Source organism: Bos javanicus, chromosome 1, assembly GCF_032452875.1.
Source record: "Bos javanicus breed banteng chromosome 1, ARS-OSU_banteng_1.0, whole genome shotgun sequence".
Classification (NCBI taxonomy): domain Eukaryota; kingdom Metazoa; phylum Chordata; class Mammalia; order Artiodactyla; family Bovidae; genus Bos; species Bos javanicus.
In genome coordinates this window covers 91,876,882-91,903,009 of record NC_083868.1, presented here as the reverse complement: position 1 = coordinate 91,903,009, position 26,128 = coordinate 91,876,882, and the positions used below count along the sequence as shown (strand labels likewise).

The 26,128-nt window shown below is 37.8% G+C and overlaps 1 protein-coding gene across 8 annotated transcripts in view; it reads left to right on the top strand.

Annotated features, from left to right (window-relative positions):
• The window catches only part of NAALADL2 (N-acetylated alpha-linked acidic dipeptidase like 2), a 1,576,761-nt gene that overhangs the window by 1,091,139 nt on the left and 459,494 nt on the right, over positions 1 to 26,128 (top strand). For all 8 annotated transcript variants that reach the window (XM_061415500.1, XM_061415503.1, XM_061415502.1 and 5 more), the window contains one exon: positions 25,433 to 25,576. In XM_061415500.1, the coding sequence (XP_061271484.1) occupies positions 25,433 to 25,576 (144 nt within the window). The remainder of the gene's footprint in view (positions 1 to 25,432; positions 25,577 to 26,128) is intronic.

Genomic DNA, 26,128 nt, shown 5'->3' with positions numbered 1-26,128 from the left:
AATAACAATAGCTAATTTGAAAAGCTGTCACATATAAAGTATGGAAATAGTGTGAAATAATATATACAAAGTACTAAACTCTGTGTCTGGCAAAAATATAATCTATTTGTGTTGTTTTAATTGTGGTACCAATTCTCTGCTCAAAATCCTTTCCAAGTGCCCAGTATTTATTTAATATTCTCCACACTTATCTGTCATACAAGGCCCAGCACAATAAGCACTCTATAATTCTAATCTTAATCTGCAACATACATGGTGATCTCAGTTAACTTGGCTGCTTACCACACTCCCTTTTCATACCTTTGTTTTCCCATGATGGCCAGTTAATGATGTTGATTCTTTTGTCTGGAGTCATCTCTTTCATTAACATTTTCTTTATAGTTTGAAACTTGCAATTTTGCATAAAAAAATCCTACCAAATCCAGAATCATTCGAAACCACTTGTAGGTAAAGAGAATAATTCGAGTCATTGTTTCATAGCTCATCTCTAATATTCTGCTCACTGACCAGTCATCGGACACTGATGTGCTAACTCACCCTATAGTGGTTTACTTCTTGTTCCAGTGAATCCATCATTGTCCATTTCAGAGATTGGTTTCTCCCTTATTTCTGGGGTTGCTGTTCTCTTCAGACCTGCCAAATGCTCTTCAGCTCACTGCTTCATTTCACATGCCCTAGTCAAAGACCTTGGGTTTTCTGGCCACTGTGAAGCTCGCTCATTCACTGACTAGCTCCAGCTGTGAGGCTGGATTTTATTTTCTCTCTCCTCTTAGGTCTTTTATTGGGCTCCCCATTTCCACCCCAACCCACCTGCCACCAAAATGAAGTTAAATAGAGGTGTTATACAAGGATCTGTTGTTCTGGAATAACTTCTTGGACTTTTTTTATTTTCTAGTAATTTATGATCCCATTCATTTCCTATCTCTTCTAGGAAATATTCCTGATATTGCCTAAGAGTGACTCAAAAGGTCCTTGACATGTAGCTCAGCGTATGATATTATATCATTGAATTGTTAGGAAGAGTTAAGTGCAGAAACTAGAAAGAATTTTAGAATTTTGGCCAGATATTAGGCCAGAATGAATAATTTTGATTTTTTTAATCTTAATTATCATGGAAAAGCTTTAAAAAGATGACTGTGCATCGTGCTATTTGAAGTCCTATATACAAAGACTAAGACATCATTTTTATCCTTAAAAACACCCTCATTTATTAACTGGAGCCTTAGTACTATACCAGAGAAGGCAATGGCACCCCACTTCAGTACTCTTGCCTGGAAAATGCCATGGACGGAGGAGCCTGGTAGGCTGCAGTCCATGGGGTCGCTAAGAGTTGGACACGACTGAGGGACTTCACTTTCACTTTTCACTTTCATGCATTGGAGAAGGAAATGGCAACCCTTTCCAGTGTTCTTGCCTGGAGAATCCCAGGGACGGGGAGCCTGGTGGGCTGCCATCTCTGGGGTCGCACAGAGTCGGACACGACTGAAGCGACTTAGCAGCAGCAGCAGCACTATACTGTGTCTTGCTATGACATTACAACCTGTGCTGTGACTTCAAAGAAGACATTATTTAGTGAAATAACCTTTCAATACACTTAAAAATATCACCTAAGTAAGAGAATAGACAAAGCTTTATCCTAATCTTTTTTTTTTTTTTTTAATGTGAATTTAGGTTTCATTTCATAAAATACTTTGAGGAAATGTAAATGCAAAACAAATTGATTAAGTTATGTTCAAATTATAGGAATAGAACTCTTCTTTAAGAAACCATTCATAAATATAAATTCAGAGGAAGCATTAATAAGAGCATTTCTGACTAGAGTTCTGTGCAGATAATTCTTAAAGATCAATCTGTAGCTTATTAGCTGAGGGAATTTTTTTTTCCATGGTATATATCTAAAAATCTCTTCCAGGTGTATCTTTTTTTCTTCTACATGTATCTTCTCTGAAGAGACACTAACACTACAGCAAGATACTATAATGAAATTTTTCATCACAATTCTATACATAATTAACAGTAAAATATTTTTAATATTTTAAGAAAAATAATACACTAGGAAGATAATTTATTGAAATCTTTCATGTTACTCATCCCAAGTATGAAGAATTTATCTATAATTACAGTGGAATATTCACCTAAAATATAGAAGTAATCATGTAAAAACAGAGTCTCTTTCAATGTAAAGATGTGAAAGATTTCTATTAAATTACTATCAGGATTATAAAGTGCCATATGTTATTTTGAAACACATTTTTGAGAGGAAACTGTGTGCTTATTTAAATGATCACTCATGGCCAAGTTTGGAATCAAAATCTTAGAAATGCTAATCCTAAAACAGTATACATAGGATGAGTTTAAGGCTGCAAAAAGAGGAGAACTTCTCAAGGTCACTTTCCAGTTACAGACAGAGTACAAAGCAGATATTGCTCTCTGGAATCCAGATCACTGTTCCTTTGCTGTTTCAGTGTGTCCCTTTCAATAACAGAAAATACAGAAGAAACCATGAAAAGCTGGAAAGTGCTTCATATAGAGAGCTCATTTAATCTGACATCTATACCAGAAGAGCAAGAGTTAATTGTTTTTTTTAACCTTTGCTGTCAGAAAACATATAAAAAATAAGTTATCCAGAAATAACACACTTGGTTTTCTGCCTTTTTATCTAATAAGTCTCATAAAATAATGTGTTCTCATCACAGACTGGTTAGAAGAATTTTATTGTAAATTAATGGTTTCATACTTTCGCAACAACCACAAAGCAGACAGAACATATCTACACAATTTATTTGCTATCTTTTAAAAAATGAAAACTATACTTTTTCTAAAACAAGAAACCTTGCAAATCATTCCAATGTTCATATACTTCAAGTGTGAGATAGGAAACTTCTCAGGGGAATGCCTCTGAAGAGGATTGTTTTCCTTATCGTACATGTAGTGTGCATATGGCAAATTATTCCAGTTATGATTCTAGACTACACTCTTCAATGTAAAAAATAAGCAAAATATTTTATCTGTCTGTTAGTTTGTTTTCCTTATGATATAGTTTATAGTTCATTTCCAAATGTTCATGTTCTTAAAATGCTTATAGTATTGAAGTAGACAAATGATGAATACAAAAAAAAAATGAAACAGAATTACAAGAAAGAGGGAATCGGTTCTCATATAACCAACTACTCTTCTAAGATAGAATTAAGAAAACATTTGTCAGTATCAGAATAATACCACTACATTATACATCTATATTTTCACTTAAAATGGAAATTTATAAATGTAAATTCTGTGAGGTAAAAGCTTATATCAAAGGTAGTACTATTTTTTGGAGCAAAAGGATCCTATTCCAAAAATACCTTTATAGAATGTGTTGTTAAAGATGACCACTCTTTACCTGAAGTATAGCGATGGATTTTGTCTTTGAAGTAATTATATCTATGCGCTCTAAAGTTATTAAAATGTTTATAAAAATATATTCTTATAATTCTGTAAATAATAATCAATTAAACTATAGGAAACACCAGATTTCAACTTACAGTAGAATTCAATACTATGCTTGCTGCTGCTGCTGCTGCTAAGTCGCTTCAGTCGTGTCCGACTCTGTGAGACCCCATAGATGGCAGCCCACCAGGCTCCCCCGTCCCTGGGATTCTCCAGGCAAGAACACTGGAGTGGGTTGCCATTTCCTTCTCCAATGCATACAAGTGAAAAGTGAAAGTGATCTTGCTCAGTCGTGTCCAACTCTTAGCGACCCCATGGACTGCAACCCACAAGGCTCCTCCATCCATGGCATTTTCAAGGCAAGAGTACTGGAGTGGGTGCCGTTTATGTCCTATAAAATCACCAAAAGAAGCATAGTACCTTGCTTCAGTTCAGTTCAGTCACTCAGTCATGTCTGATTCTTTGTGATCCCATGAACCGCAGCACACCAGCCTCCCTGTCCATCACCAACTCCCGAAGTTGACCCAAACCCATGTCCATTGGTTTGGTGATGCCATCCAACCATCTCATCCTCTGTCGTCCCCTTCTTCTCCTGTCCTCAATCTTTCCCAGCATCAGGGTCTTTTCCAATGAGTCAGTTCTCCACATCAGGTGGCCAAAGTATTGGAGTTTCAGCTTCAACATCAGTCCCTCCAATGAACATCCAGGACTGATCTCCCTTAGGATGGACTGGTTGGATCTCCTTGCAGTCCAAGGGACTCTCAACTTTTATGCTCAGCTTTATTTATAGTCCAACCCTCACATCCATACATGACCACTGGAAAAACCATAATCTTGACTAGACAAGTCTCAAAAATGACAGAATGATCTCTGTTCGTTTCCAAGACAAACCATTCAACATCATGGTAATCCAAGTCTATGGCCCAACCAGTAACACTGAAGAAGCTGAAGTTGAACAGTTCAGTGAAGACCTACAAGACCTTCTAGAACTAACACCCAATAATAGGGACTGGAATGCAAAAGTAGGAAGTCATGAAACACTTGGAGTAACAGGCAAATTTGACCTTGGAGTACAGAATGAAGCAGGGTAAAGGCTAATAGAGTTCTACCAAGAGAACGCATTGGTCATAGAAAACACCCTCTCCCAACAGCACAAGAGAAGACTCTACACATGGACATCACCAGCTGGTCAACACTAAAATAAGATTGATTATATTCTTTGCAGCCAAAGATGGAGAAGCTCTATACAGTCAGCAAAAACAACCGGAAGCTGACTGTTGCTCAGATCATGAACTCCTTATTGCCAAATTCAGACTGAAATTGAAGAAAGTAGGGAAAACCACTAGACCATTCAGGTATGACCTAAATCATATGATTATACATTTATGATTATACAGTGGGATTGAGAAATAGATTTAAGGGACTAGATCTGATAGACAGAGTGCCTGATGAACTATGGGCAGAGGTTTGTGACATTGTACAGGAGACAGGAATCAAGACCATCCCCAAGAAAAAGAAATGCAAAAAAGCAAAATGGCTGTCTGAGGAGGCCTTACAATAGCTGTGAAAAGAAGAGAAAAGCAAAGGAGAAAAGTAAAGATATAAGCATCTGAATGCAGAGTTCCAAAGAATAGCAAGAAGAGATAAGAAAGCCTTCTTCAGTGATCAGTGCAAAGAAATAGAGGAAAACAACAGAATGGGAAAGACTAGAGATCTCTTCAAGAAAATTAGAGATACCAAGGGATCATTTCATGCAAAGATGAGCTCAATAAAGGACAGAAATGGTAGGGACCTAACAAGCAGAAAATATTAAGAAGAGATGGCAAGAATACACAGACGAACTGTACAAAAAAAGACCTTCATGACCCAGATAATCATAAAGGTGTGATCACTCACACTCACCTAGAGCCATACATCCTTGAATGTGAAGTCAAGTGGGCCTTAGGAAGCATCACTATGAACAAAGCTAGTGGAGGTGATGGAATTCCAGTTGAGCTATTTCAAATCCTAAAAGATGATGCTGTGAAAGTGCTTCACTCAATATGTCAGCAAATTTGGAAAACTCAGCAGTGGCCACAGGAATGGAAAAGGTCAGTTTTCATTCCGATCCCAAAGAAAGGCAATGCCAAAGAATGCTCAAACTACTGCACAATTGCATTCATCTCACACACTAGTGAAGTAATGCTTAAAATTCTCCAAGCCAGGCCTCAGCAATACGTGAACTGTGAACTTCCAAATGTTCAAGCTGGTTTTAGAAAAGGCAGAGGAACCAGAGATCAAATTGCCAACATCTACTGGCTCATCAAACAAGCAAGAGAGTTCCAGGAAAACATCTATTTCTGCTTTATTGACTATGCCAAAGCCTTTGACTGTGTGGATCACAATAAACTGTGGGAAAAGTACCTTGCTTAACTGCACATTAATCAAAACTTTTTAATATAATAAAAATTCTTCTTTAATTGAATGTTTGCAAAGTTTAGGATAAATTCCAAGGCCACATAACCACAGATATAAAGTTGAACAAGCATATTTGCTTCAGGGGGTAAAATGTTGGTAATTTATATTTTAGGGCTCTGTGCCCCAAACAATTTCACTTTATTGATATAAATCTTGAATTTATATATCTAAATATAGAAGAAAAATATTCCTGGATATGGGAAAGATTTTCTAGCTTTTTCTGAGCCTGTTATATCTGTGATCAATATCTTTGAATAAAGGTAGAACCCAAATTATATTAACAATGATTAGTGTAAATTCATAAATTATTAACAAAGATGATTCTTATGTAGTTTTAAAAAAAATGAAATTGTAGTCCACATAATCTGCATGCTCTTTTAAAGTTAGAAGATACAGATCCTGATTTGTAAATGAGTGTTATTTTCTACTCTCTTTAATATAAAACCAAATATGAATGTTTTTATAATGCATTAGATGAAGCAAATAAATACTTTTTCTTCAAATTTAATTAAATAATGAAATGTTATGATGTATACTAGGTAACATGGTGGAATTCTTTACCTTGAGAGAGAACCATGGAAATAAGGAGATGAGGCCATCTGAGTCTACATTTTTAGCATTTTGTAAGTGTTTATCATGAGTCATGAGTTTTAGGCTTATGATTAGATAAAACAGTTATTTGAACATTGATATGAATATTCATTCAAAAAATAATCACTTAACCCCTAGTTTTTACTATGCAGTGTGCAAAGCTGTGGCAATACACCAGTGAATGAACCCTCAAGATGTTTATACTCTGGTCAGTGAGCAGAAAGAGAAAAGGGAATTAGAGCAGAGTCAGACATATTAGTGTAAAAGTAGGGACTTATGTGGGCTTTTCAGGTGGCGCTCGTGGTAAAGAATCCACCTGACAATGCAGGAGATATAAGAGACACCAGTTCTATCCCTGAAAAGATCCCCTGGAGGAGGAAATACCAACCCACTCCAGTATTCTCGCCTGGAGAATTCCATGGAAAAAGGAGACTGGTACACTACAGTCCTTAGGGTCACAAAGAGTCAGACACAGCTGTAGCAAATTAACATGCACACATGCAAGGGCTTACATGGGGCACACACAGGATGAAGCTTTGCAGTGTAAACAACACTTAAGAGTTGGGTAAACTGGCGTTAGCTGATATTTAGACCAGAAATTTATGTTAGTTTGTGAGAAGGCAAGAGATATTATGTCATGTAATGAAATAATCTTTGCAGCGGAAGGAGAAGTTCTATATAGTTGGCAAAAACAAAACTGGATGTGGCTCAGATCCTGAGCTCCTTATTGCCAAATTCAGACTTAAATTCAAGAAAGTAGGGAAAAGCACTAGCCACTCAGGTATACCCTAAACAAAATCCCTTATGATTATACAGTGAAAGTCATAGAGATCCAAGGGATTAGATCTGATAGACAGAGTGCCTGAAGAACTATGGACGAAGGTCGTAACATTGCAGAGGAGGCAGTGATCAAAACTATCCCCTAGAAAAATAAGTGCAAAAAGGAAAACACATTGTTTGAGGAGGCCTTACAAATAGTTGAGAAAAGAAGAGAAGCTAAAGGCAAAGGAGAAAAGGAAAGATATACCCATCTGAGTGCAGAATTCCAAAGAACAGCCAGGAGAGACAAGAGAGCCTTCCTAAGGGGTTAATGCAAAGAAATAGAGGAAAACCAATAGAATGGGAAAGACTAGAGATCTCTTCAAGAAAATGAGAGCTACCAAGGGAACATTTCATGCAAAGATGGGCACAATAAAGGATGGAAATGGTATGGACCTAACAGAAGTAGAAGATATTAAGAGGTCACAAGACAGAAAAACTGTACAAAAAAGATCTTCATGCCCAGATAGCTATGATGGCGTGATCACTCACCTAGAGCCGGACATCCTGGCATGTGAAGTCAAGTGGGCTTTAGGAAGCATCAATATGAACAAAGCTAGTGGAGGTGATGGAAGTCCAGCTGTTCTATTTCAAATCCTAAAAGATGATGCTATTAAAATACTGCACTCAATATGTCAGCAAATTGGGAAAACTCAACAGTGGCCACAGATGGGATAAGGTCAATTTCATTCCAATCCCAAAGAAAGACTATGCCAAAACATCTTCAAGCTACCACACAATTACTCATTTCACATGCTAGCAAAGTAATACTCAAAATCCTCCAAGATAGGCTTCAACAGTATATGAACTGAGAACTTCCAGATGTTCACACTGGATTTGGAAAAGGCAGAGGAACCAGAAATCAAATTGCCAACATCAACTGGAACATAGAAAAAGCAAGAAAATTCCAGAAAAAGATCCACTTCTGCTTCATTGATTATACTAAAGCCTTTGACTGTGTGGATCACAACAAACTGGAAAATCCTTAAAGAGATGGCAATACCAGACTACCTTACTTGCATCCTGAGAAATCTGTATGCAGGTCAAAAAGCAACAGTTAGAATTGGACATGGAAAAGCAGACTGGTTCCAAATTGGGAAAGGAGTAGGTCAAGGCTGTATACTGTCACCCTGGTTATTTAACTTATATGCAGAGTACATCATGTGCTATTCCGGGCTGGACGAAACACAGAATCAAGATTAAAGGGAGAAATATCAATAGCCTCAGAATATGCAAATGGCACCACCCTTATGGCAAAAAGCAAAGAGGAATGAAACAGCCTCTTCATGAAGGTGAAAGAGAAGAGTGAAAAAGCTTAAAACTCAACATTCAATAAGCTAAGATCATGACATCCAGTCCCATCACTTCATGGCAAATAGATGGGGAAACAATGGAAACAATGAAAGACTTTATTTTCTTGGGCTCCAAATTTACTGCAGATGGTGACTCCAGCCATGAAATTAAAAGCTGCTTGCTCCTTGGAAGAATAGCTATGACCAACCTGGACAGCATATTAAAAATTAGAGACATTGGACCTAACTGGACCAAAGTTGACCTTTGCCAACAAAGGTCCATCTAGTCAAAGCTATGGTTTTTCCAGTAATCATGTATGGTTGTGAGAGTTGGACCATAAAGAAGGCTGAGCACCAAAGAATCAATGCTTTGAACTGTGGTGTTGGAGGAGACTCTTGAAACTGAAAGGAGATCAAATGAGTCAATCCTAAAGGAAATCAATCTTGAATATCCATTAGAAGGACTAATGATAAAACTGAAGCTCCAATACTTTGGTCTCCTGATGTGAAGAGCCAACTCATTGGGAAAGATCCTAGTGCTCAGAACGATTGAAAGCAGGAACAGGAGGGACATCAGAGGATGAGCTGATTCGATGACATCACCAACTCAATTGATATGAGTTTGAGCAAACTCCAGGAGGTGGTGAAGGACAGGGAAGTGTGGCATGCTACAGTCCATGGGGTCACAAAGAATAGGACACGACTGAGTGGCTGAACAACAACAAGAGAGGCTCCTGAACCTTTAATGCAGATCAGCTTAATGGATGAACTTGAGTACTTAGAGAGTCTCAGAATTTGCTTGATTCATATTGGATATGGTGGGGGTTTATGGTAAAAGGAACTAAAATAGAAAAAAAAGGTACAAGGGGAGAGTCAGAAAAGTGTATTGGGTGTTCTAGATTGGTTAGGTTTGGCAAGATTTGGGGGGAATCAGAAGAAGTAAAGTAATACATGTGATATAAGAAGAGATAAATAAAAACTATTGTAAATATGAATAAAATCACCTTTTAAATATTTTGGACAATCTTCAGTAAAGATTGAATAGACTTTATCTGCTCAGCACTAGACTTCAAATAGAAGGGCCTCTAGGACAGTGAAAGAATCCTTTCCTGGGTAACAGACATATTTTCTGATTTGAGGCATCTGGTAAATTACCCAGCTAAATTCTTCTTCTTCTTCTTTTTTTTTTTAAGGTGTTTCACTTTTGTAAGATTACTGTGCAATACATGGTTATAGATTCAATATGAACTGTTGTGCAAGTAATACATGCATTGAATGTTTATTATCCCTCACTAAAGACCCTAGAAGTGGAAACTTTACAAGGTTGAATGGTAGGCACCATTTTTCTCCCTCTGAGCAATTCAGCACACGAAAGAACTATGAAATCTGTGACGTTGCTTTGGTTGTTCACTTGCTCATTACCCGTGGAAGATGGTGTATCAGGCTTCATTTTGAATTCAGGAGTGATTGGTACATAATGGCCTAATTGGTTTTGGTTGTTGAAAACCACTGGGGTCAGTGACAGTGATGTTTGTAGTGGAGAGGGCAAATAATAGGAAAGGAAGGACAACACAGATCAGAGTAGTCTATTTTTTCCACTTGGTTTGATATTGTTTGAAAAAGGAGAGACCATACAATAGTTCAGCTTCAGGCACTCAAATTAAATTGTTATAGTTTTGTAGCTTGTGCTAGGACTCAAAGACACTTGAATTTTTGCACTTTTGAGAGCAATGGACGTTAACTGAATGCCTGTCTGTCTTAGTTCACCTGTATCTAATGGACTAAACCTTCTACCTACAATGGTGATCACACCATTTTTTGTTTGGTTTTTAAAGATTTGAATTCACAGATGCACAGAGAGATTACATAAATTACTCTACTTCACACATCTGTTCAGTGTCAGAGTCAAAGCATTCTAGTTTCAGAGTGAATTCTCATAACCATTATACATGTTGCTCATGGGTAGGAAAGAGGGGGATTCACTGGGAGAGGTTCCATCTCTGCTCAAACAGCCTTCTTCTCTGTTCTATGTAAAGAGGGTTCCTGAAATTCTTGTCTTGAAAGATTTGGATGAATTGAATTATATTTATCGTAGAAACAAGTCAGTATGGCAGTCATTCTAATTATTGCTCTCTGTTTCATATTTCTCAAAAAAAATTTTTAAAAACCACAAAAGCCCAAAGGCAGGTTAAATTATAAAGTGATTGTCTAAGAATTGTGCATTGGAGGGCTCCTGGAGAAAATTATCCAGTTATTCCTTTCTTCCAATGTAATACAAATTATAGAGCAAATGTGTGCCTGTCTTATGAAGGATTCATTTTAAGTGTATACTCAAACAGACTTGTGCAATATCAGGCAATGAAATAATGTCAGCATATTCTCCTTTTGTTCTTGTGAACCTTCTCTGGGTGCTTTTATCACTGCTTCATTTTTCCCAGGATCTGAATATTTTTTCCATGATAATCTACTACATTAACTGTAACAGCCTGGATAAAATTTCTGTTGGTAAATATTATTAACTCAGGTGAGGAAATTGCAAACCTATTGTCAGAAACAAAATCTGAAATTTTGTGAGGGAATAACTGGCCCTGAGACTTGACTTTTGTGAACAATGTAATGACCAGATCCTCAGGGCCATTCTTCTTTTGCTTTGAGTGTTTAGTACTATAGGAAAACTGCAGAAAATATTTATTAGAAAAATATATTACTGCATAATTTTCAACTTAAAATCAAATCTGGTCCATAGAGGTGTTGTGGTTGACTGTAAATATGTTATTTTTGTCACTGTTGTTTTGAAATAGAAAAAGAGCACTAATGCTGTAGTGTTCTTTTTGGACTTGAGTTGCCCTGGCCTTACTGTTTTTTCATAGTCGTAGGGAGGTCCTTTTCTCCTTTGCTTTTCACTTCTCTTCTTTTCACAGCTATTTGTAAGGCCTTCTCAGACAGCCATTATGCTTTTTTGCATTTCTTTTCCATAGGGATCGTCCTGATCCCTGTCTCCTGTACAATGTCACGAACTTCTGTCCATTGTTCATCAGGCACTCTGTCTATCAGATCTAGTCCCTTAAATCTATTTCTCACTTCCACTGTATAATCATAAGGGATTTGATTTAGGTCATACCTGAATGGTCTAGTGGTTTTCCCCACTTTCTTCAATTTAAGTCTGAATTTGGCAGCTTCTTCAGCATTACTGGTTGGGGCATAGGCTTGGATCACCGTGATATTGAATGGTTTGTGTTGGAAATGAACAGAGATCATTCTGTCATTTTTGAGATTGTATCCAAGTACTGCATTTCAGACTCTTTTGTTGACCATGATGGCTACTCCATTTCTTCTGAGGGATTCCTACCGCAGTAGTAGATATAATAGTCATCTGAGTTAAATTCACCCATTCCAGTCCATTTCAGTTTGCTGATTCCTAGAATGTTGACATTCACTCTTGCAATCTCCTGTTTGACCACTTCCAATTTGCCTTGATTCATGGACCTGACATTCCAGGTTCCTATGCAATATTGCGCTTTACAGCATTGGACCTTGCTTCTATCACCAGTCACATCTACAGCTGAGTATTGTTTTTGCTTTGGCTCCATCCCTTCATTCTTTCTGGAGTTCTTTCTCCACTGATCTCCAGTAGCGTATTGGGCACCTACAGACCCAGGGAGTTCCCCTTTCAGTATCCTATCATTTTGCCTTTTCATACTGTTCATGGGGTTCTCAAGGCAAGAATACTGAAGTGATTTGCTATTCCCTTCTCCAGTGGACCACATTCTGTCAGACCTCTCCACCATGACCATCCCATCTTGGGTTGCCCCACACAGCATGGCTTAGTTTCATTGAGTTAGACAAGGCTGTGGTCCATGTGATCAGATTGACTAGTTTTCTGTGATTATGGTTTCAGTGTGTCTGCCTTCTGATGCCCTCTTGCAACACCTACCATCTTACTTGGGTTTCTCTTACTTTGGACGTGGGGTATCTCTTACTTTGGACGTGGGGTATCTCTTCACAGCTGCTCCAGCAAAGCACAGCCACTGCTGCTTACCTTGGATGAGGGGTATCTCCTCACAGCCACCCCTCCTGACCGTGGACCTGGAGTAGCTCCTCTTGGCCCTGTTGCACCAGCACAGCTGCCAAGAATAGCAAGGAGAGATAAGAAAGCCTTCCTCAGCAATCAATGCAAAGAAATAGAAGAAAACAAAAGAATGGTAAAGACTAGAGATCTCTTCAAGAAAATTTGAGATACCAAGGGAACATTTCATGCAAAGATGGGCTCAATAAAGGACTGAAATGGTATGGACCTAACAGAAGCAGAAGATACTAAGAAGAGGTGGCAATAATACACAGAAGATCTGTACAAAAAAGAGCTTCACAACCCAGATAATCACGATGGTGTGATCACTCATCTAGAGCCAGATATCCTGGAATGTGAAGTCAAGTGCACCTTAGCATCACTATGGACAAAGCTAATGGAGGTGATGGAATTCCAGTTGAGCTATTTCAAATCCTGAAAGATGATGCTGTGAAAGTGCTGCAATCAATATGCCAGCAAATTTGGAAAACTCAGCAGTGGCCACAGGACTGGAAAAGGTCAGTTTTCATTCCAATCCCAAAGAAAGGCAATGTCAAAGAATGCTCAAACTACCGTACAATTGTACTCATCTCACATTCTAGTAAAGTAATGTTCAAAATTCTCCAAGACAGGCTTCAGCAATACGTGAACCATGAAATTCCAGATGTTCAAGCTGGTTTTAGAAAAGGCAGAGGAACCAGAGATCAAATTGCCAACATCCGCCGGATCATGGAAAAAGCATGAGAGTTCCAGAAAAACATCTATTTCTGCTTTCTTGACTATGCCAAAGCCTTGGACTATGTGTGGATCACAATAAACTGTGGAAAATTCTGAAAGAGATGGGAATACCAGACCACCTGACCTGCCTCTTGAGAAACCTATATGCAGGTCTGGAAGCAACAGTTGGACATGGAACAACAGACTAGTTCCACATAGGAAAAGGAGTAAGTCAAGGCTGTATATTGTAACCCTGCTTATTTAACTTCTATGGCAACCCACTCCAGTATTCTTGGCTAGAGAATCCCAGGAATGGGGGAGCCTGGTGGGCTGCCATCTATGGGGTCGCACACAGTCAGACATGACTGAAGCGACTTAGCAGTAGTAGCACCAGCATGCAGAGTACATTATGAGAAATGCTGGGCTGGAAGAAGCACAAGCTGTAATCAAGATTGCCAGGAGAAATATCCATAACCTAATATATGCAGATGATACCACCCTTTTGGCAGAAAGTGAAAAGGAACTAAAAACTCTCTTGATGAAAGTGACAGAGGAGAGTGAAAAAGTTGGCTTAAAGCTCAACATTCAGAAAACTAAGATCATGGCATCTGGTCCCATTACTTCATGGGAAATAGATGGGGAAACAGTGGAAACAGTGGCAGACTTTATTTTTTGGGGCTCCAAAATCACTGCAGATGGTGACTGCAGCCATGAAATTAAAAGACTCTTATTCCTTGGAAGGAAAGTTATGACCAACCTGGTTAGTATATTGAAAAGCAGAGATATTACTTTGCCAACAAAGGTCTGTCTAGTCAAGGCTATTGTTTTTCCTGTGGTCATGTATGGATGTGAGAGTTGGACTGTGAAGAAAGCTGAGCGCTGAAGAATTGATGCTTTTGAACTGTGGTGTTGGAGAAGACTCTTGAGAGTCCCTTGGCCTGCAAGGAGATCCAAGCAGTCCATTCTAAAGGAGATCAATCCTGGGTGTTCATTGGAAGGACTGATGCTGAAACTGAAACTCCAATACTTTGGCCACCTCATGCGAAGAGTTGACTCATTGGAAAAGACCCTAATGCTGGGAGGGATTGGGGGCAGGAGGACAAGGGGATGACAGAGGATGAGATGGCTGGATGGCATCACCGACTCAATGGACATGAGTTTGATTGAGCTCCGGGAGTTGCTGATGGACAGGGAGGCCTGGCATGCTGTGATTCATGGTATCACAAAGAGTTGGAAATGACTGAGTGATTGAACTGAACTGAGAGAGGTCCAGATTTACACATTTTTGTTATAATATAGCCCAACAGGCCTTTGAATCCATGATTCTCATTTCTGTTTGTAATTGTGATTTTAGGATGACAGATCATAAGAATTCAGATAAAATCTTATAAAACTGCATTATATAATATAATAAACATCTTGTTAACAATAATGTTTTCTGGTAATTTTTAGATAATTTTGAAAAAAAAAAAGACATAGAATCATCTATATTGTAGCTAATATGTGGAAATACTAAAAATATTATAGTTGTTAGAATAAAGATGCATTATCACCCTCTGACTCAACCCCTTGATTTACTGTTGGGGGAAAAAGTGTTCATCGTCACAGTGGGGATGAATTCTGAGACTGATGCAGTTGAATGGAGGTCAATAACATCAGACTTTTGTCTTCTGGAATAGGAGTGAGCATAAGGTCTGTCACAGAGAACTGAAATGCTACTTCTGATATTCAGTGGCCAAGTGAAGACTATTGTGGCTCCGCAATGACTTATGTTTTGTCATTGTTACACCTCTATAATGTTAGGCCCACTGAAAATGGGGATTTTTATCAATTCTTCCTTCCCATGTTCTGTTTCTTTACATACAGATTCATCCCGGTGCACTCACACACATAGACTTAAATGAGTATGTGCACATATATCTGCAAGAGTGCACACAGGTCTGTAGTGTTACAGTATTTATGACCATTGGTTTTAAGGTAATTACTGTTTGAATCTGTGCTTTCAATTACAAAGTAAGCCAACCTTAACTATGATAAAATCATATTCCCACCTTATCCTTTCCCACTCCCAGAGCTCAGTGTACAATATCTATGGTATAATGAACATGCATTTATCATTTCTACTGACAATGCTTTTCTTTCCCCTCAACTTCCGATCTTTATCACATTTGCTGCTTCAAAAATAATTAGCAGCTGAATCATTCTAATAGCACGTGTACAGTTGACAGGGTATCAGGGAATGTGCCGTGTTTTTTGAAGATAGAAACCATCCCTGGATATGGGACGCATTGACCCTGTGACCTGAACAACCTTGTGATGACGAGTTGCCTTGTTCAGACCTGAGATGAGCTTTAGGAGGTAATTAGTTTTGAAAGATTGCCAGACTGGTTTTGAACTCTCTCAGGCATTTAAGACCCCAAATCCTCACTTCTGGTCCTCTAAGGCTTATGACACAAAACAAAACAAAACAAAATGTGACTGATGAGCTTACTTCTTAACTATGTACTGCTCTCCACCTGCTTTACCACTTTAAGGCTCAGAAAGAATCTATCTGCTGAATCAACTTAGGAAAAAAACTCCTGAAAGCCTATTTTTAAAAATTAACAAGACAGATGAAAAAAATTATTTCAAGTTGTTTTCTGGGGTTGATTCTCACATAACATAGTGCAATGGTATTTGTGCATTCAACACTTAAGCACCCTGAATACCCTAAGTTTATGGAAATAGAATATAAAATAAAGTTTTAAAAAAATAATTATTTGCATTTTTTAAACACTGATATACTTATTAAATAATTCACTCCCTTTCCCCCATATATTATTGTAATTGCTGATCCTAGGCAGATATAGACCATATATGCATACTATATGTATATATATATATATATATACACACATACATATATATAACTTTCAAGCAATACAATTATAAAACATATTCATGTTGCCAAACTTCCAGAGCAATACAAGTACATTTCCACAACACTGGAAGGTGATAGTTTACTTGGTATTAATTACTTGAGATAATTTTGTTTCTGTCTTTGAATAGCTCATCATTTTGTTTGATGTACACTTTTATACTCTGAAAAATATTAGATTTCTTGTTTTACAGACTGATCATCATTTCTTTAGCCTTTTCTAGTAGACATATTATCTAAATTTGTCTAGTTCTATACCACTCATCTCAGGTACGAAAACATTCAAGTAATTCAACTGACTTTCACCTATACTCAAATGCTGCTTAATGTTCCTTATACCATTATTTTGATACTCTTATACAAAACTCCGGGAGTTGGTGATGGACAGGGAGGCCTGGCGTGCTGCAATTCACGGGGTCGCGAAGAGTCGGACACGACTGAGTGACTGAACTGAACCGAACTGAATAAAATTAAAAATATACGTATTCTCAGACTTCCCTGCTGTGCAGTGGGTAAAACTCCATGCAGGTTGATAGATGTGAGTTGGATCCCTGATCAGGAAATCAAGATCCCACATGCCATGAGCAACCAAAAATAAATAAAATTTTAAAAAATTACATATTCTCTTACCCCAAATCGGTTTATCTGTAGTAACCTTGTAGAAACCCTCATGGGTATAAAAGTTGATTGATGTACAAATTCATTCATGAAGATTTTGATAGCAGTAGAATAATTTAGAATTGACCAACTCTATAGAATATTATAATTACAGAATTGACAACTTATGGTGAACCTTGTCAGATATATGAACTCCAAAGAAGAGAATTTAGCTTCAGGACTATAGATGAGGCTTGATCACTCAGAGCTTTTTGTAGCAGAGTTTTATTACAGTTAAAAGCAGATAGAACAAAGCTTCTTACATAGACATCACAAGTAGGTGGGGGAGGGGGTGGGGAGTGCCCCACTTGCTAGTCTCATCAAGGCCTTATATACGTTTTCAATTGGTTACTAACAATAGAAAGGTCTTAGCAGATCCACTTCCATGACATACACTTTAGGATAACAGGATTAGAACTAACATAGAAATGTCTTACAGGACCCATTACCACAACAAACATTTTAAGATAAAATGATTATTCAGAAGGTTATTCGGTTCAGTTCAGTTTAGTCAGTCCTATCTGACTCTTTGCAACCCCATGGACTGCAGCATGCCAGGCTTCCCTGTCCATCACCAAGTCCTGGAGCTTGCTTAAACTCATATCCATCAAGTCGGTGATGCCATCCAACCATCTCATCCTCTGTCGTCCCCTTCTCCTCTTGCCTTCAATTTTTCCCAGTGTCAGGGTCTTTTCCAATAAGTCAGTTCTTTGCATCAGGTGGCCAAAGTATTGGAGTTTCAGCTTCAGCATCTGTCCTTCCAATGAATATTCAGGACTGATTTCCTTTAGGATGGAATGGTTGGATCTCCTTGCAGTTGAAGTGACTCTCAAGAGTCTTCTCCAACACCACAGTTCAAAAACATCAATTCTTCGGCACTCAGCTTTCTTTATGGTCCAATTCTCACATCCATACATGACTACTGGAAAAACCATAGCTTAAGGAAAAACATGTCCTTGAACAGGATACATTGTTGTTATATAATCATTAGTACAGAGTTTAAGGAAAAACAGCCTTGAGCAAGATGAGTTGTTTTGTGGTGTAATCATTAGCTCTGGGCTTAAAGAAAAAGAGAATGCCAGAAAAACATCTACTCATGTTTCATTGACTATGTTAAAGCCTTTGACCATGTGGATCACAAAAAAATGTGGAAAATTCTTAAAAGAAATGAGAATACCAGACCACCTTACCTGCAGCCTGAGAAACCTCTATGCTAATCAAGAAGCAATAGTTAGAACTGGACATGGAAAAATGAACTGGTTCAAAATTAGGAAAGGAGTACATACAAGCTGTATACTATCACCCTGCTTATTTAACTTATATGCAGAGTACATAATGAGAAATGCTGGGCTGGATGAAGCACAAGCTAGAATCAAAATTGCTGGGAGAAATATCAATAATTTCAGGTATGCAGATGACACCACCCTTATGGCAGAAAGTGAAGAGGAGCTCAAAAAGCCTCTTGATGAAGGTGAAAGAGGCTTAAAACTCAACATTCAAAAAACGAAGATCTTGGCATCTAGTCCCATCACTTCATGGCAAATTGATGGGGAAACAATGAAAACAGTTACAGATTGTATTTTCTTGGTCTCCAAAATCAATGCAGATGGTGACTGCAACCATGAAATTAAGACACCTGTGGCTTAGAAGGAAAGCGATGACAAACCTAGGCAGTGTAGTAAAAAGCAGAGACATTACTTTGCCAACAAAGGTCCATGTAGTTAAAGCTATGGTTTATCCTGGAGTCATGTATGGTGTGAGAGTTGGATCATAAAGAAGGCCGAGTACCAAAGAATTGTTGTTTTTGAACTGTGGTGTTGGAGAAGACTCTTGAGAGTCCCTTGGACTTCAAGGAGATCAAATGAGTCAATCCTAAAGGAAATCAATCCTGAATATTCATTGGAAGGACTGATGCTGAAGCTCCAATATTTTGGCCACCTGATATGAAGAGCCAACTCATTAGAAAAGACCACGATACTGGGAAAGATTGAAGGCAGAAGGAGAAGGGGATGACAGAGCACAAGATGATTAGATGGCATCACTGACTCAATGGGCATGAGTTTGAGCAAGCTCTGGGAGATGATAAAGGACAGGGAAGTGTGGCATGCTGCAGTCCATGGGGTCACAAAGTGTTAGACCCGACTGAGTGACTGAATGACGATAACAATGAAATAAGCACTTTCACTTTAATTATGAAAGTAGCCATCAGTAATACAAACCCTATTTTCTTAAAAATAACTATGTGTATATGTTCATATATGTATGTGTGTATATGCATGGATGTATACACAGGAAACATGGATGCACTCTGAGAACTTGTATAGCACAAAGCACATTTAAATTTTGAGCATTTCATTTTTATCAATAACCTGAACAACACAGTCTGAACTTGATTAGCTTGAAGGAACCAGCAGGTTATAAGATACTGAAATAATAAAGGATCAGCTGTATTTACAAGGATAACAAAATGACTAGCCAATTTAGTGCACTGGTCATCTCAGGGAAATAACTGTAAATTTAGGAAGCTATGATAAAAGTGAAAAAGCATTCATGATAGTTATTTAATGGTCTGATTTCTGTCAAAGTGGCAGTCCTCTGGAGAAAGTCAAATCAAATATTCTGGGATAATATTGCTGAAATCAGCTTGTTCATTTGATATTTGAGTCTTTTTCATAAAAGTGTAGCACAAAATATATTTTTAAAATCTCTGCTTTTTAAGCTCTTTGATTGCTTGGTTGTCTGGAAAGTGGGAAGTATTTACACTTTCAATTTGTCAGTTTTTTACTATAATGAATTAAAATAGTTGAAAATGAAGAAAAGTCAAATCAGTTAGCTATTTTAATATTTATTCATGACTGAAATAAAGTGTTGTAAATATAGTTTTGATCTTTACATCACCAAATTTATCTTTAAGAAAAGGTCAGAACAAAAAGAAAAAAAAAATGCTGTCAGTCCAATTGGAAGTTACTATTTAGTGCTAGCATATGCACAGACTTGTTACACATTTTGAAGGAGACTTTCTGAGAAAATTGTTGATTTGGACTTTATTAATATAATCAGACTCTGTTATACTTAATTTGGGGTAAAGTAAGCAAACATAGTCTATTATTCTTCATCCTCTTCATCTTGCTTTGTTTTATATCTTCTTTGCTATGAAAATTATATAAATGATGCAACAGCTAAATATGTAATGATTGTAGGTCATTGCTTATCTAATGTGCATATAAACCACCTGGGGAATCTTGTTAGGCTTCAGATTCTGATTCAGAAGGGCTGGGGTGGTGGTGATGGTTTAGTCGCTCAGTTGAGTCCAGCTCTTTGTGGCTCCATGGACTGTAGCCTGCCAGACTCCTCTGTCCATGGAATTTTCCAGACAAGAATACTGGAGTGGGCTGCCATTCTTTTCTCCAGGGGATCTTCCCCACCTAGGGCTTGAGCCTGGGTCTCCTGCATTGCAGGCAGATTCTTTACCAACTGAGCCACCTAAGGAATCCCGCCCATGCTACTTGTCTGAAGACTATGCCCTGAATAATGAAGGATCTATAGGGTCTATGGTTATTATATCATGTAGCATGGATACACACACACACACGAGTCAGATCTGAGGGTGAAGTTACACACCTCAATTTGGAAGTCAAGCTGTCTTCCCCAAAGGCAGCACATCCTCATGTCTGAGCCACACAAGGCCCTTTTTATTTTATTTATCAGTATATTCTTGACCTCATCTCTCCTCTTAGTGCTTTAATTCTGAGGATCCCAGTGTCTAAGACTTCTGGTCTCTTAAGGGTTATCTTTCCTGATGCCCCAGGTGATTGGCATTTGCAGTATACACAAACATTTCATTTGAGCTTAAAAGAATTGCATCTCACCACACAAAAGTGCTGACAGCTAACATATTTTCTTTGTATACAGATGGGCTTGAAGTGGGCATCAGAGATTTGAAAAAGCATAATGAAAAGCCTATTACATATGTACAATCAGAAACTATTTTACTAATTTTTAACCTCACTTCTAAATTTCAGCCACTGTGGTTTGGCTCTAGGCCTCTGAGCTCGTGTATTGTTTTTATTTCAGTCAATAATGTAATCACAACCCTTCAGTGTTACCTTGGTTGTTCAGATGTAGTAGATGGGATGACAATCTTCTCATAGTGAAATTATTTATTTGTTCTTTTTCAAACAGTGAGTCAGTGATGGAGTCAGTTTTGGGACTCTGTATATCCCATTTCTTCTTTCTGCTGTATGCATGTGGCATTTTATGGAGGACTGGATTACTGAATGAGAAGGATGAATTTGGACCTTTATTTGGGTTACAAAGAGTTCATAAAGTGAAGAAAGAACTAGATACCTACTAAAATAAAACTTAGTGTCAGTCTTTATTGAGCATACAAAATGTACAAGGTATGATATAAATGACACAATCTAAAAGTTAAAGTGCTAAAATATAATGTCGTGTATTTCCTGGATGGTACTCTTTGTGTCAAGGTACATAATCCATCTGATTTTCAGCTTACATCTAATGGATTCTTATCATTTATAAGTGTTTTAAAATATAACTGAGTAAAAATGGTGCATGTGTTTGGTTTTATTCTTAATCATACAAGTAGATTAAATTCTCTTAGTTTTTCAACAAGTGAGTTTTTTTTTTTAATAACTTTCATCTGTAATTTAGTGTTAGTGTCCTCCTGTAAAGTCCTTCTTTTAGTACCTGCTCTTCGAAGTGAACTGTTTGTCAAATTTCCATTAAGCTGAAGGTGAAAAATTAATGAACCACTTACTTCAGATATTTCAAAACTAATGCAAGTCTATTAGTCATGCAATACAAAAAAATCAAAGATGTTGGTTTGTTCAATTACTGTTTAGGATTCACTCATATTTAACTTTTAAATGCATTGTTTCAGATGCTTAATATAACATTCGGGAGGAAAAAAAGGAATGTAGTTATTTTTTATTAACTTAAAAATATATCTCAAAGATAATTTTATTTATATAAATACTGTTTGTAACCCAGAACAGTTAATTAGTGAGTTGATGGGAGTGGGTGGGTTTTGAAGATTTTGAGAGTAGTTAGCTTGCAAGAAAGCACTAATATATAACAAGCATGGGATTCATAGAATTCTGATTAGCTTTCAGTTGTACCTCTGCTCCAATTTATAGACATTTAGAAAATCAGTAAGATAGAGACACTGAACTATTTTTCAAGGAATTGTTAATTCATCCTCCCTCCCTGCCTTCTTCCTTTTCTTTCCTTTTTCTTTTCCTTCCTTTCCTTTCCTTACCCCATTAATTACTGAGCTCTTGTTATGATCCTAGCAATGTGCTGGATAGTGTGTGTAATGATGGGAAAGACTTGCTCCTTTTCTTTAAGGAGTTTAGAAGAGAAAATCAAAGTGTTTTTGCATAGTGATCAGGTAATTAGAAATGCCAAGCACTGAAAAAAAAAGGTGCAGATAAATCACATAGAGCTGAAGGTGTCAGAGAAAGTTTCTTATAGAAAATGAGTTAAGCTTTAAAGGAAGTGTATATTTCAGAGATGTTCAGACATGTGATACATGAGAGAAGCAAATAAAGTGGAAGAAATGGCTTAAGCAAAACATGGAGGATATAAATCACAGAATATGCAGGGGGACAGTTTAAGTATTAGCATAAGATACATGGAGAGGGATAGTAGGAGATAATGTTGGAAACATAAGGTCTGAAATTGTGAAGGGCCTTGAATGGCAAGATCAGTAAGGAAATTCAGTATTTGAATTGAGGAGAGGTGCAATCACGTAACATTTTAAGAAGTTTAATTTTGTGTTGGCAACATGTTAGCACCTAACATCCATGAAAACTGCAAAATAACAGATTGAACATTTGTTGCAAATACTGTCTCATTGTCCCCATCCACTGGAAGTTTCCACGGCAATAGCTAAGGGTGGAAATGCATGCTGGGAGAGCCAAAGTGAGATGGCTATATCAGGAGGACCTCTCAGCTGGCTTGCTGAGTGGGCCACACTGTCTGTGCCTTAGAGCACCAGCATGGAGCAACAGCAACTCGGGACAGCAACTTCCTTGTGGTATGAAAGTCCCCTTCAGTTGCCCTCAACTTGCTGCATGGCTGCTTACATCTTCTGTGTGAACCATGCAGGGCTTGATTCATGGGCATACAACTCACACTCAGAAAGATGCGCACTTGATTCAGTTCCCTGCTATTGCCATGTTGAAATCCTTCCTACTTTTTGATTGAGAGTTCTTTGGCCACCTCATGCGAAGAGTTGACTCACTGGAAAAGATTCTGATGCTTGGAGGGATTGGGGGCAGGAGGAGAAGGGGACGACAGCGGATGAGATGGCTGGATGGCATCACTGGCTCGATGGTTGTGAGTCTGAGTGAACTCCGGGAGTTGGTGATGGACAGGGAGGCCTGGCATGGTGCGATTAATGGGGTCGCAAAGAGTTGGACACGACTGAGCGACTGATCTGATCCCACGTTGTCATTTTGCTCTGGTCTTGTGAATTATGTGTCCAGTCTTGGTACTTTGACATGGAAATGGTTAGGATGCAATGAACTACATTATAGTCAAAATGCATGGTCGTATAGCCATATAAAAAGGAGTACTAACTTATGAGACCAGCTTTGTGTTTATACAACAAAACTGAACCTAAGCTTAAATCTTACTACTTTTTCTTCAAAGCCATGACTTCTGTGGCTGCCACAGCTAAATATGTTTTAGCTGTGTGGTTTTCCTGATGATAAATTAAGGAAAGCCTTCCATAACATATTGTGTCATTAATAATCTTCCTCCTGGAGCCTGGATACCAGTATTGTCGAGTTCTGCACCCCCTGCAGTCCTATCAAATTAAATTCTGAGAAAACCTGTGGCAATTATTTTCTCTAATAAAAGTTCTAAAAAATACAACTCTGTGTTCACAAACATTATTGGCTGCCTGATAGTCATTCTGTTGTGTATTTCATTTTCTGAGTCAGTATAAATATATATAAACTGAATAAAAGTGTATTTTTTTTTTTTTAGTTTTTTCCTTATGTGGAGTTTATTCTCTTCATTCTCTTTATTCTGAATACTTGTGCAATTTTCTCTTGCTTGTGTTACTATAGTTGTTTCCCTCCTTATTTTCATTTAATTTTTATTTTTTCAAAATTATAGATGAATATAAATAGAAATTTCTACAAAGCTTAGACACATTTATAAAAATGTGTCACCTTCTCTCATCCTTCCTTGTGTTTCTCTCTTCTTTGTCTATATCCCCAAAGCAAGCACTAAAATGCTCTCAACATTTTTGGTTGTTACCTATTTTTCATATTTATTTCACTGCCTCTCAAGAGTATGTTTAATAGTTGAATTCATTTTTCAGTTGTATCCATTATATTGACTTACTACTATGAAAGATAAAGATTTCATTTTCTTTCATCGGTTTCCATATTCCCTCAACCCTGACATTTTCCCTTTTTTCTTTTTTCCTGAAGAATGATATTTATTTTTGTATTAAAAAGTCATTGTTTATATTTCTATGGGGCTTCCCAGGTGGCTTAGTAGCAAAGAATTTGATTGCCAGTGCAGGAGACACAAGAGATGCAGGATCAATCCCTGGTCAGGAAGATTCTTTAGAGGAGGAAATGACAACCCACTCCAGTATTCTTATCTGGAAAATTCCATGGACAGAGGAGCCTGGCCATGGGGTCACAAAGAATGGGACATGACTGAAGCTACTACTTAGCATGCACACATGCACACACCTGGAAGGAAGGATTCTGTGCACCAATGAGAACAAGGCATCTGAAGGGTCTTAGCAATCATAACACCACCCCATTTAAAGGATGAGAGACACCCTTCCCTGTGTCTGGCATCTCCCTGTTCAGTGTCCCACCTACAGTCTCTGCTGGAAGGAGGACCAGGCACTGTTCATGTTGACTGAATGAGTGAGGGGTTCAGGAGAAGAGACTCCTTCACAATCAGAATTTGACCAATCCCTGCTGTTTTCAGCCCTTCCTTTACCCCCTTTTTAATAGGTAGCTGATATTTTCAATTCTCAAGTCTCTCTGGGTTCTATAATACAAATTGCATTGCTTTTCAGCTTCTTCACTCTGCTGGCTTATGTTTTGGTCTCCTTGGTCTGTCACATCAGTTGACACTCATCTGCTTTCCAGCTTCTAGTGTCTTACTGCTAGTGTGTCTCCTATTCTCTTAGCCCCTGTGGATTGATGCTTTTCTATCCCTTTGTTGTCATTTCAGTAGCGAATGGAAGTAAATGCCTATGTACAGTCTGCCATCACGAACTAGGTTACATAATGCTGTTTGTACTGAATTTTTATTATCAAGTATCTCAGATCATTTTTAACAAGTAGACAGTATAAATAAGGAGTAAACAAATAAATGAGTCTAAAAAACTTACCACTCATCATGTAAATACTTATTATAGAAAACCTGCTCTTCAAGTGTCTTTAATTTCTGTTTGCTAAGGATTCTATTTTTCTCTTTTGAATACAGATGGAAGCTTTAGACAACACCGATCAAACCTCACCTCTCTACTAGTGCAGCCCATCTCAGCATCTCTTGTTGCAAAACTCATCTCTTTGCCAAAGGATAGAACCACAAATGGTGCCTGCAGCCCTCTAGAACTTCCAAATAATGGTAAAATATTTAATGTCTTTCTGTGTGTCTTATAGTTTTTATAAGGCCCATCCATGATCATTTTTAATCTGTTTGGCATGTTTAGGATTATTCTTTCTCAAAAAAACCAAAAACATTTATTTCTGTTGATATGAGCATTTATTTCTCTTCTCTGGCTTTTCGAAAGTAATTCTATAAAGACTGAAAGTTGACCAAGCTGAGAGATTAAAAAAAGAAGAAAAGCATTTTGAACTGCAGCTAAGAAAAGCAGCTTTACAAATAAAGCATTTTGTACATTCATGAAAATCTGCTTAACATAGCTTCTCAGTTTCAGCTTCAGCAGGCTTGTTGCCTGCCAAGATTCAGTGGATAGCAGTCAGCTATCTGGGGTATGAAGCCTTTTAGTAGAAAGCATTAAAGCCTAATTCCTGCAATTGACTAAAAAATCCCTCTGTCTTTATGCATCATTGTTGGAGAGATGCTTCTTATACTGCAGTGCAGTTTGTCAGGCCTTGTTGGACTACATAGGATAAAACTGAAGTAGTTAAGCTACCTGTGGTGGGATGAAAGTCA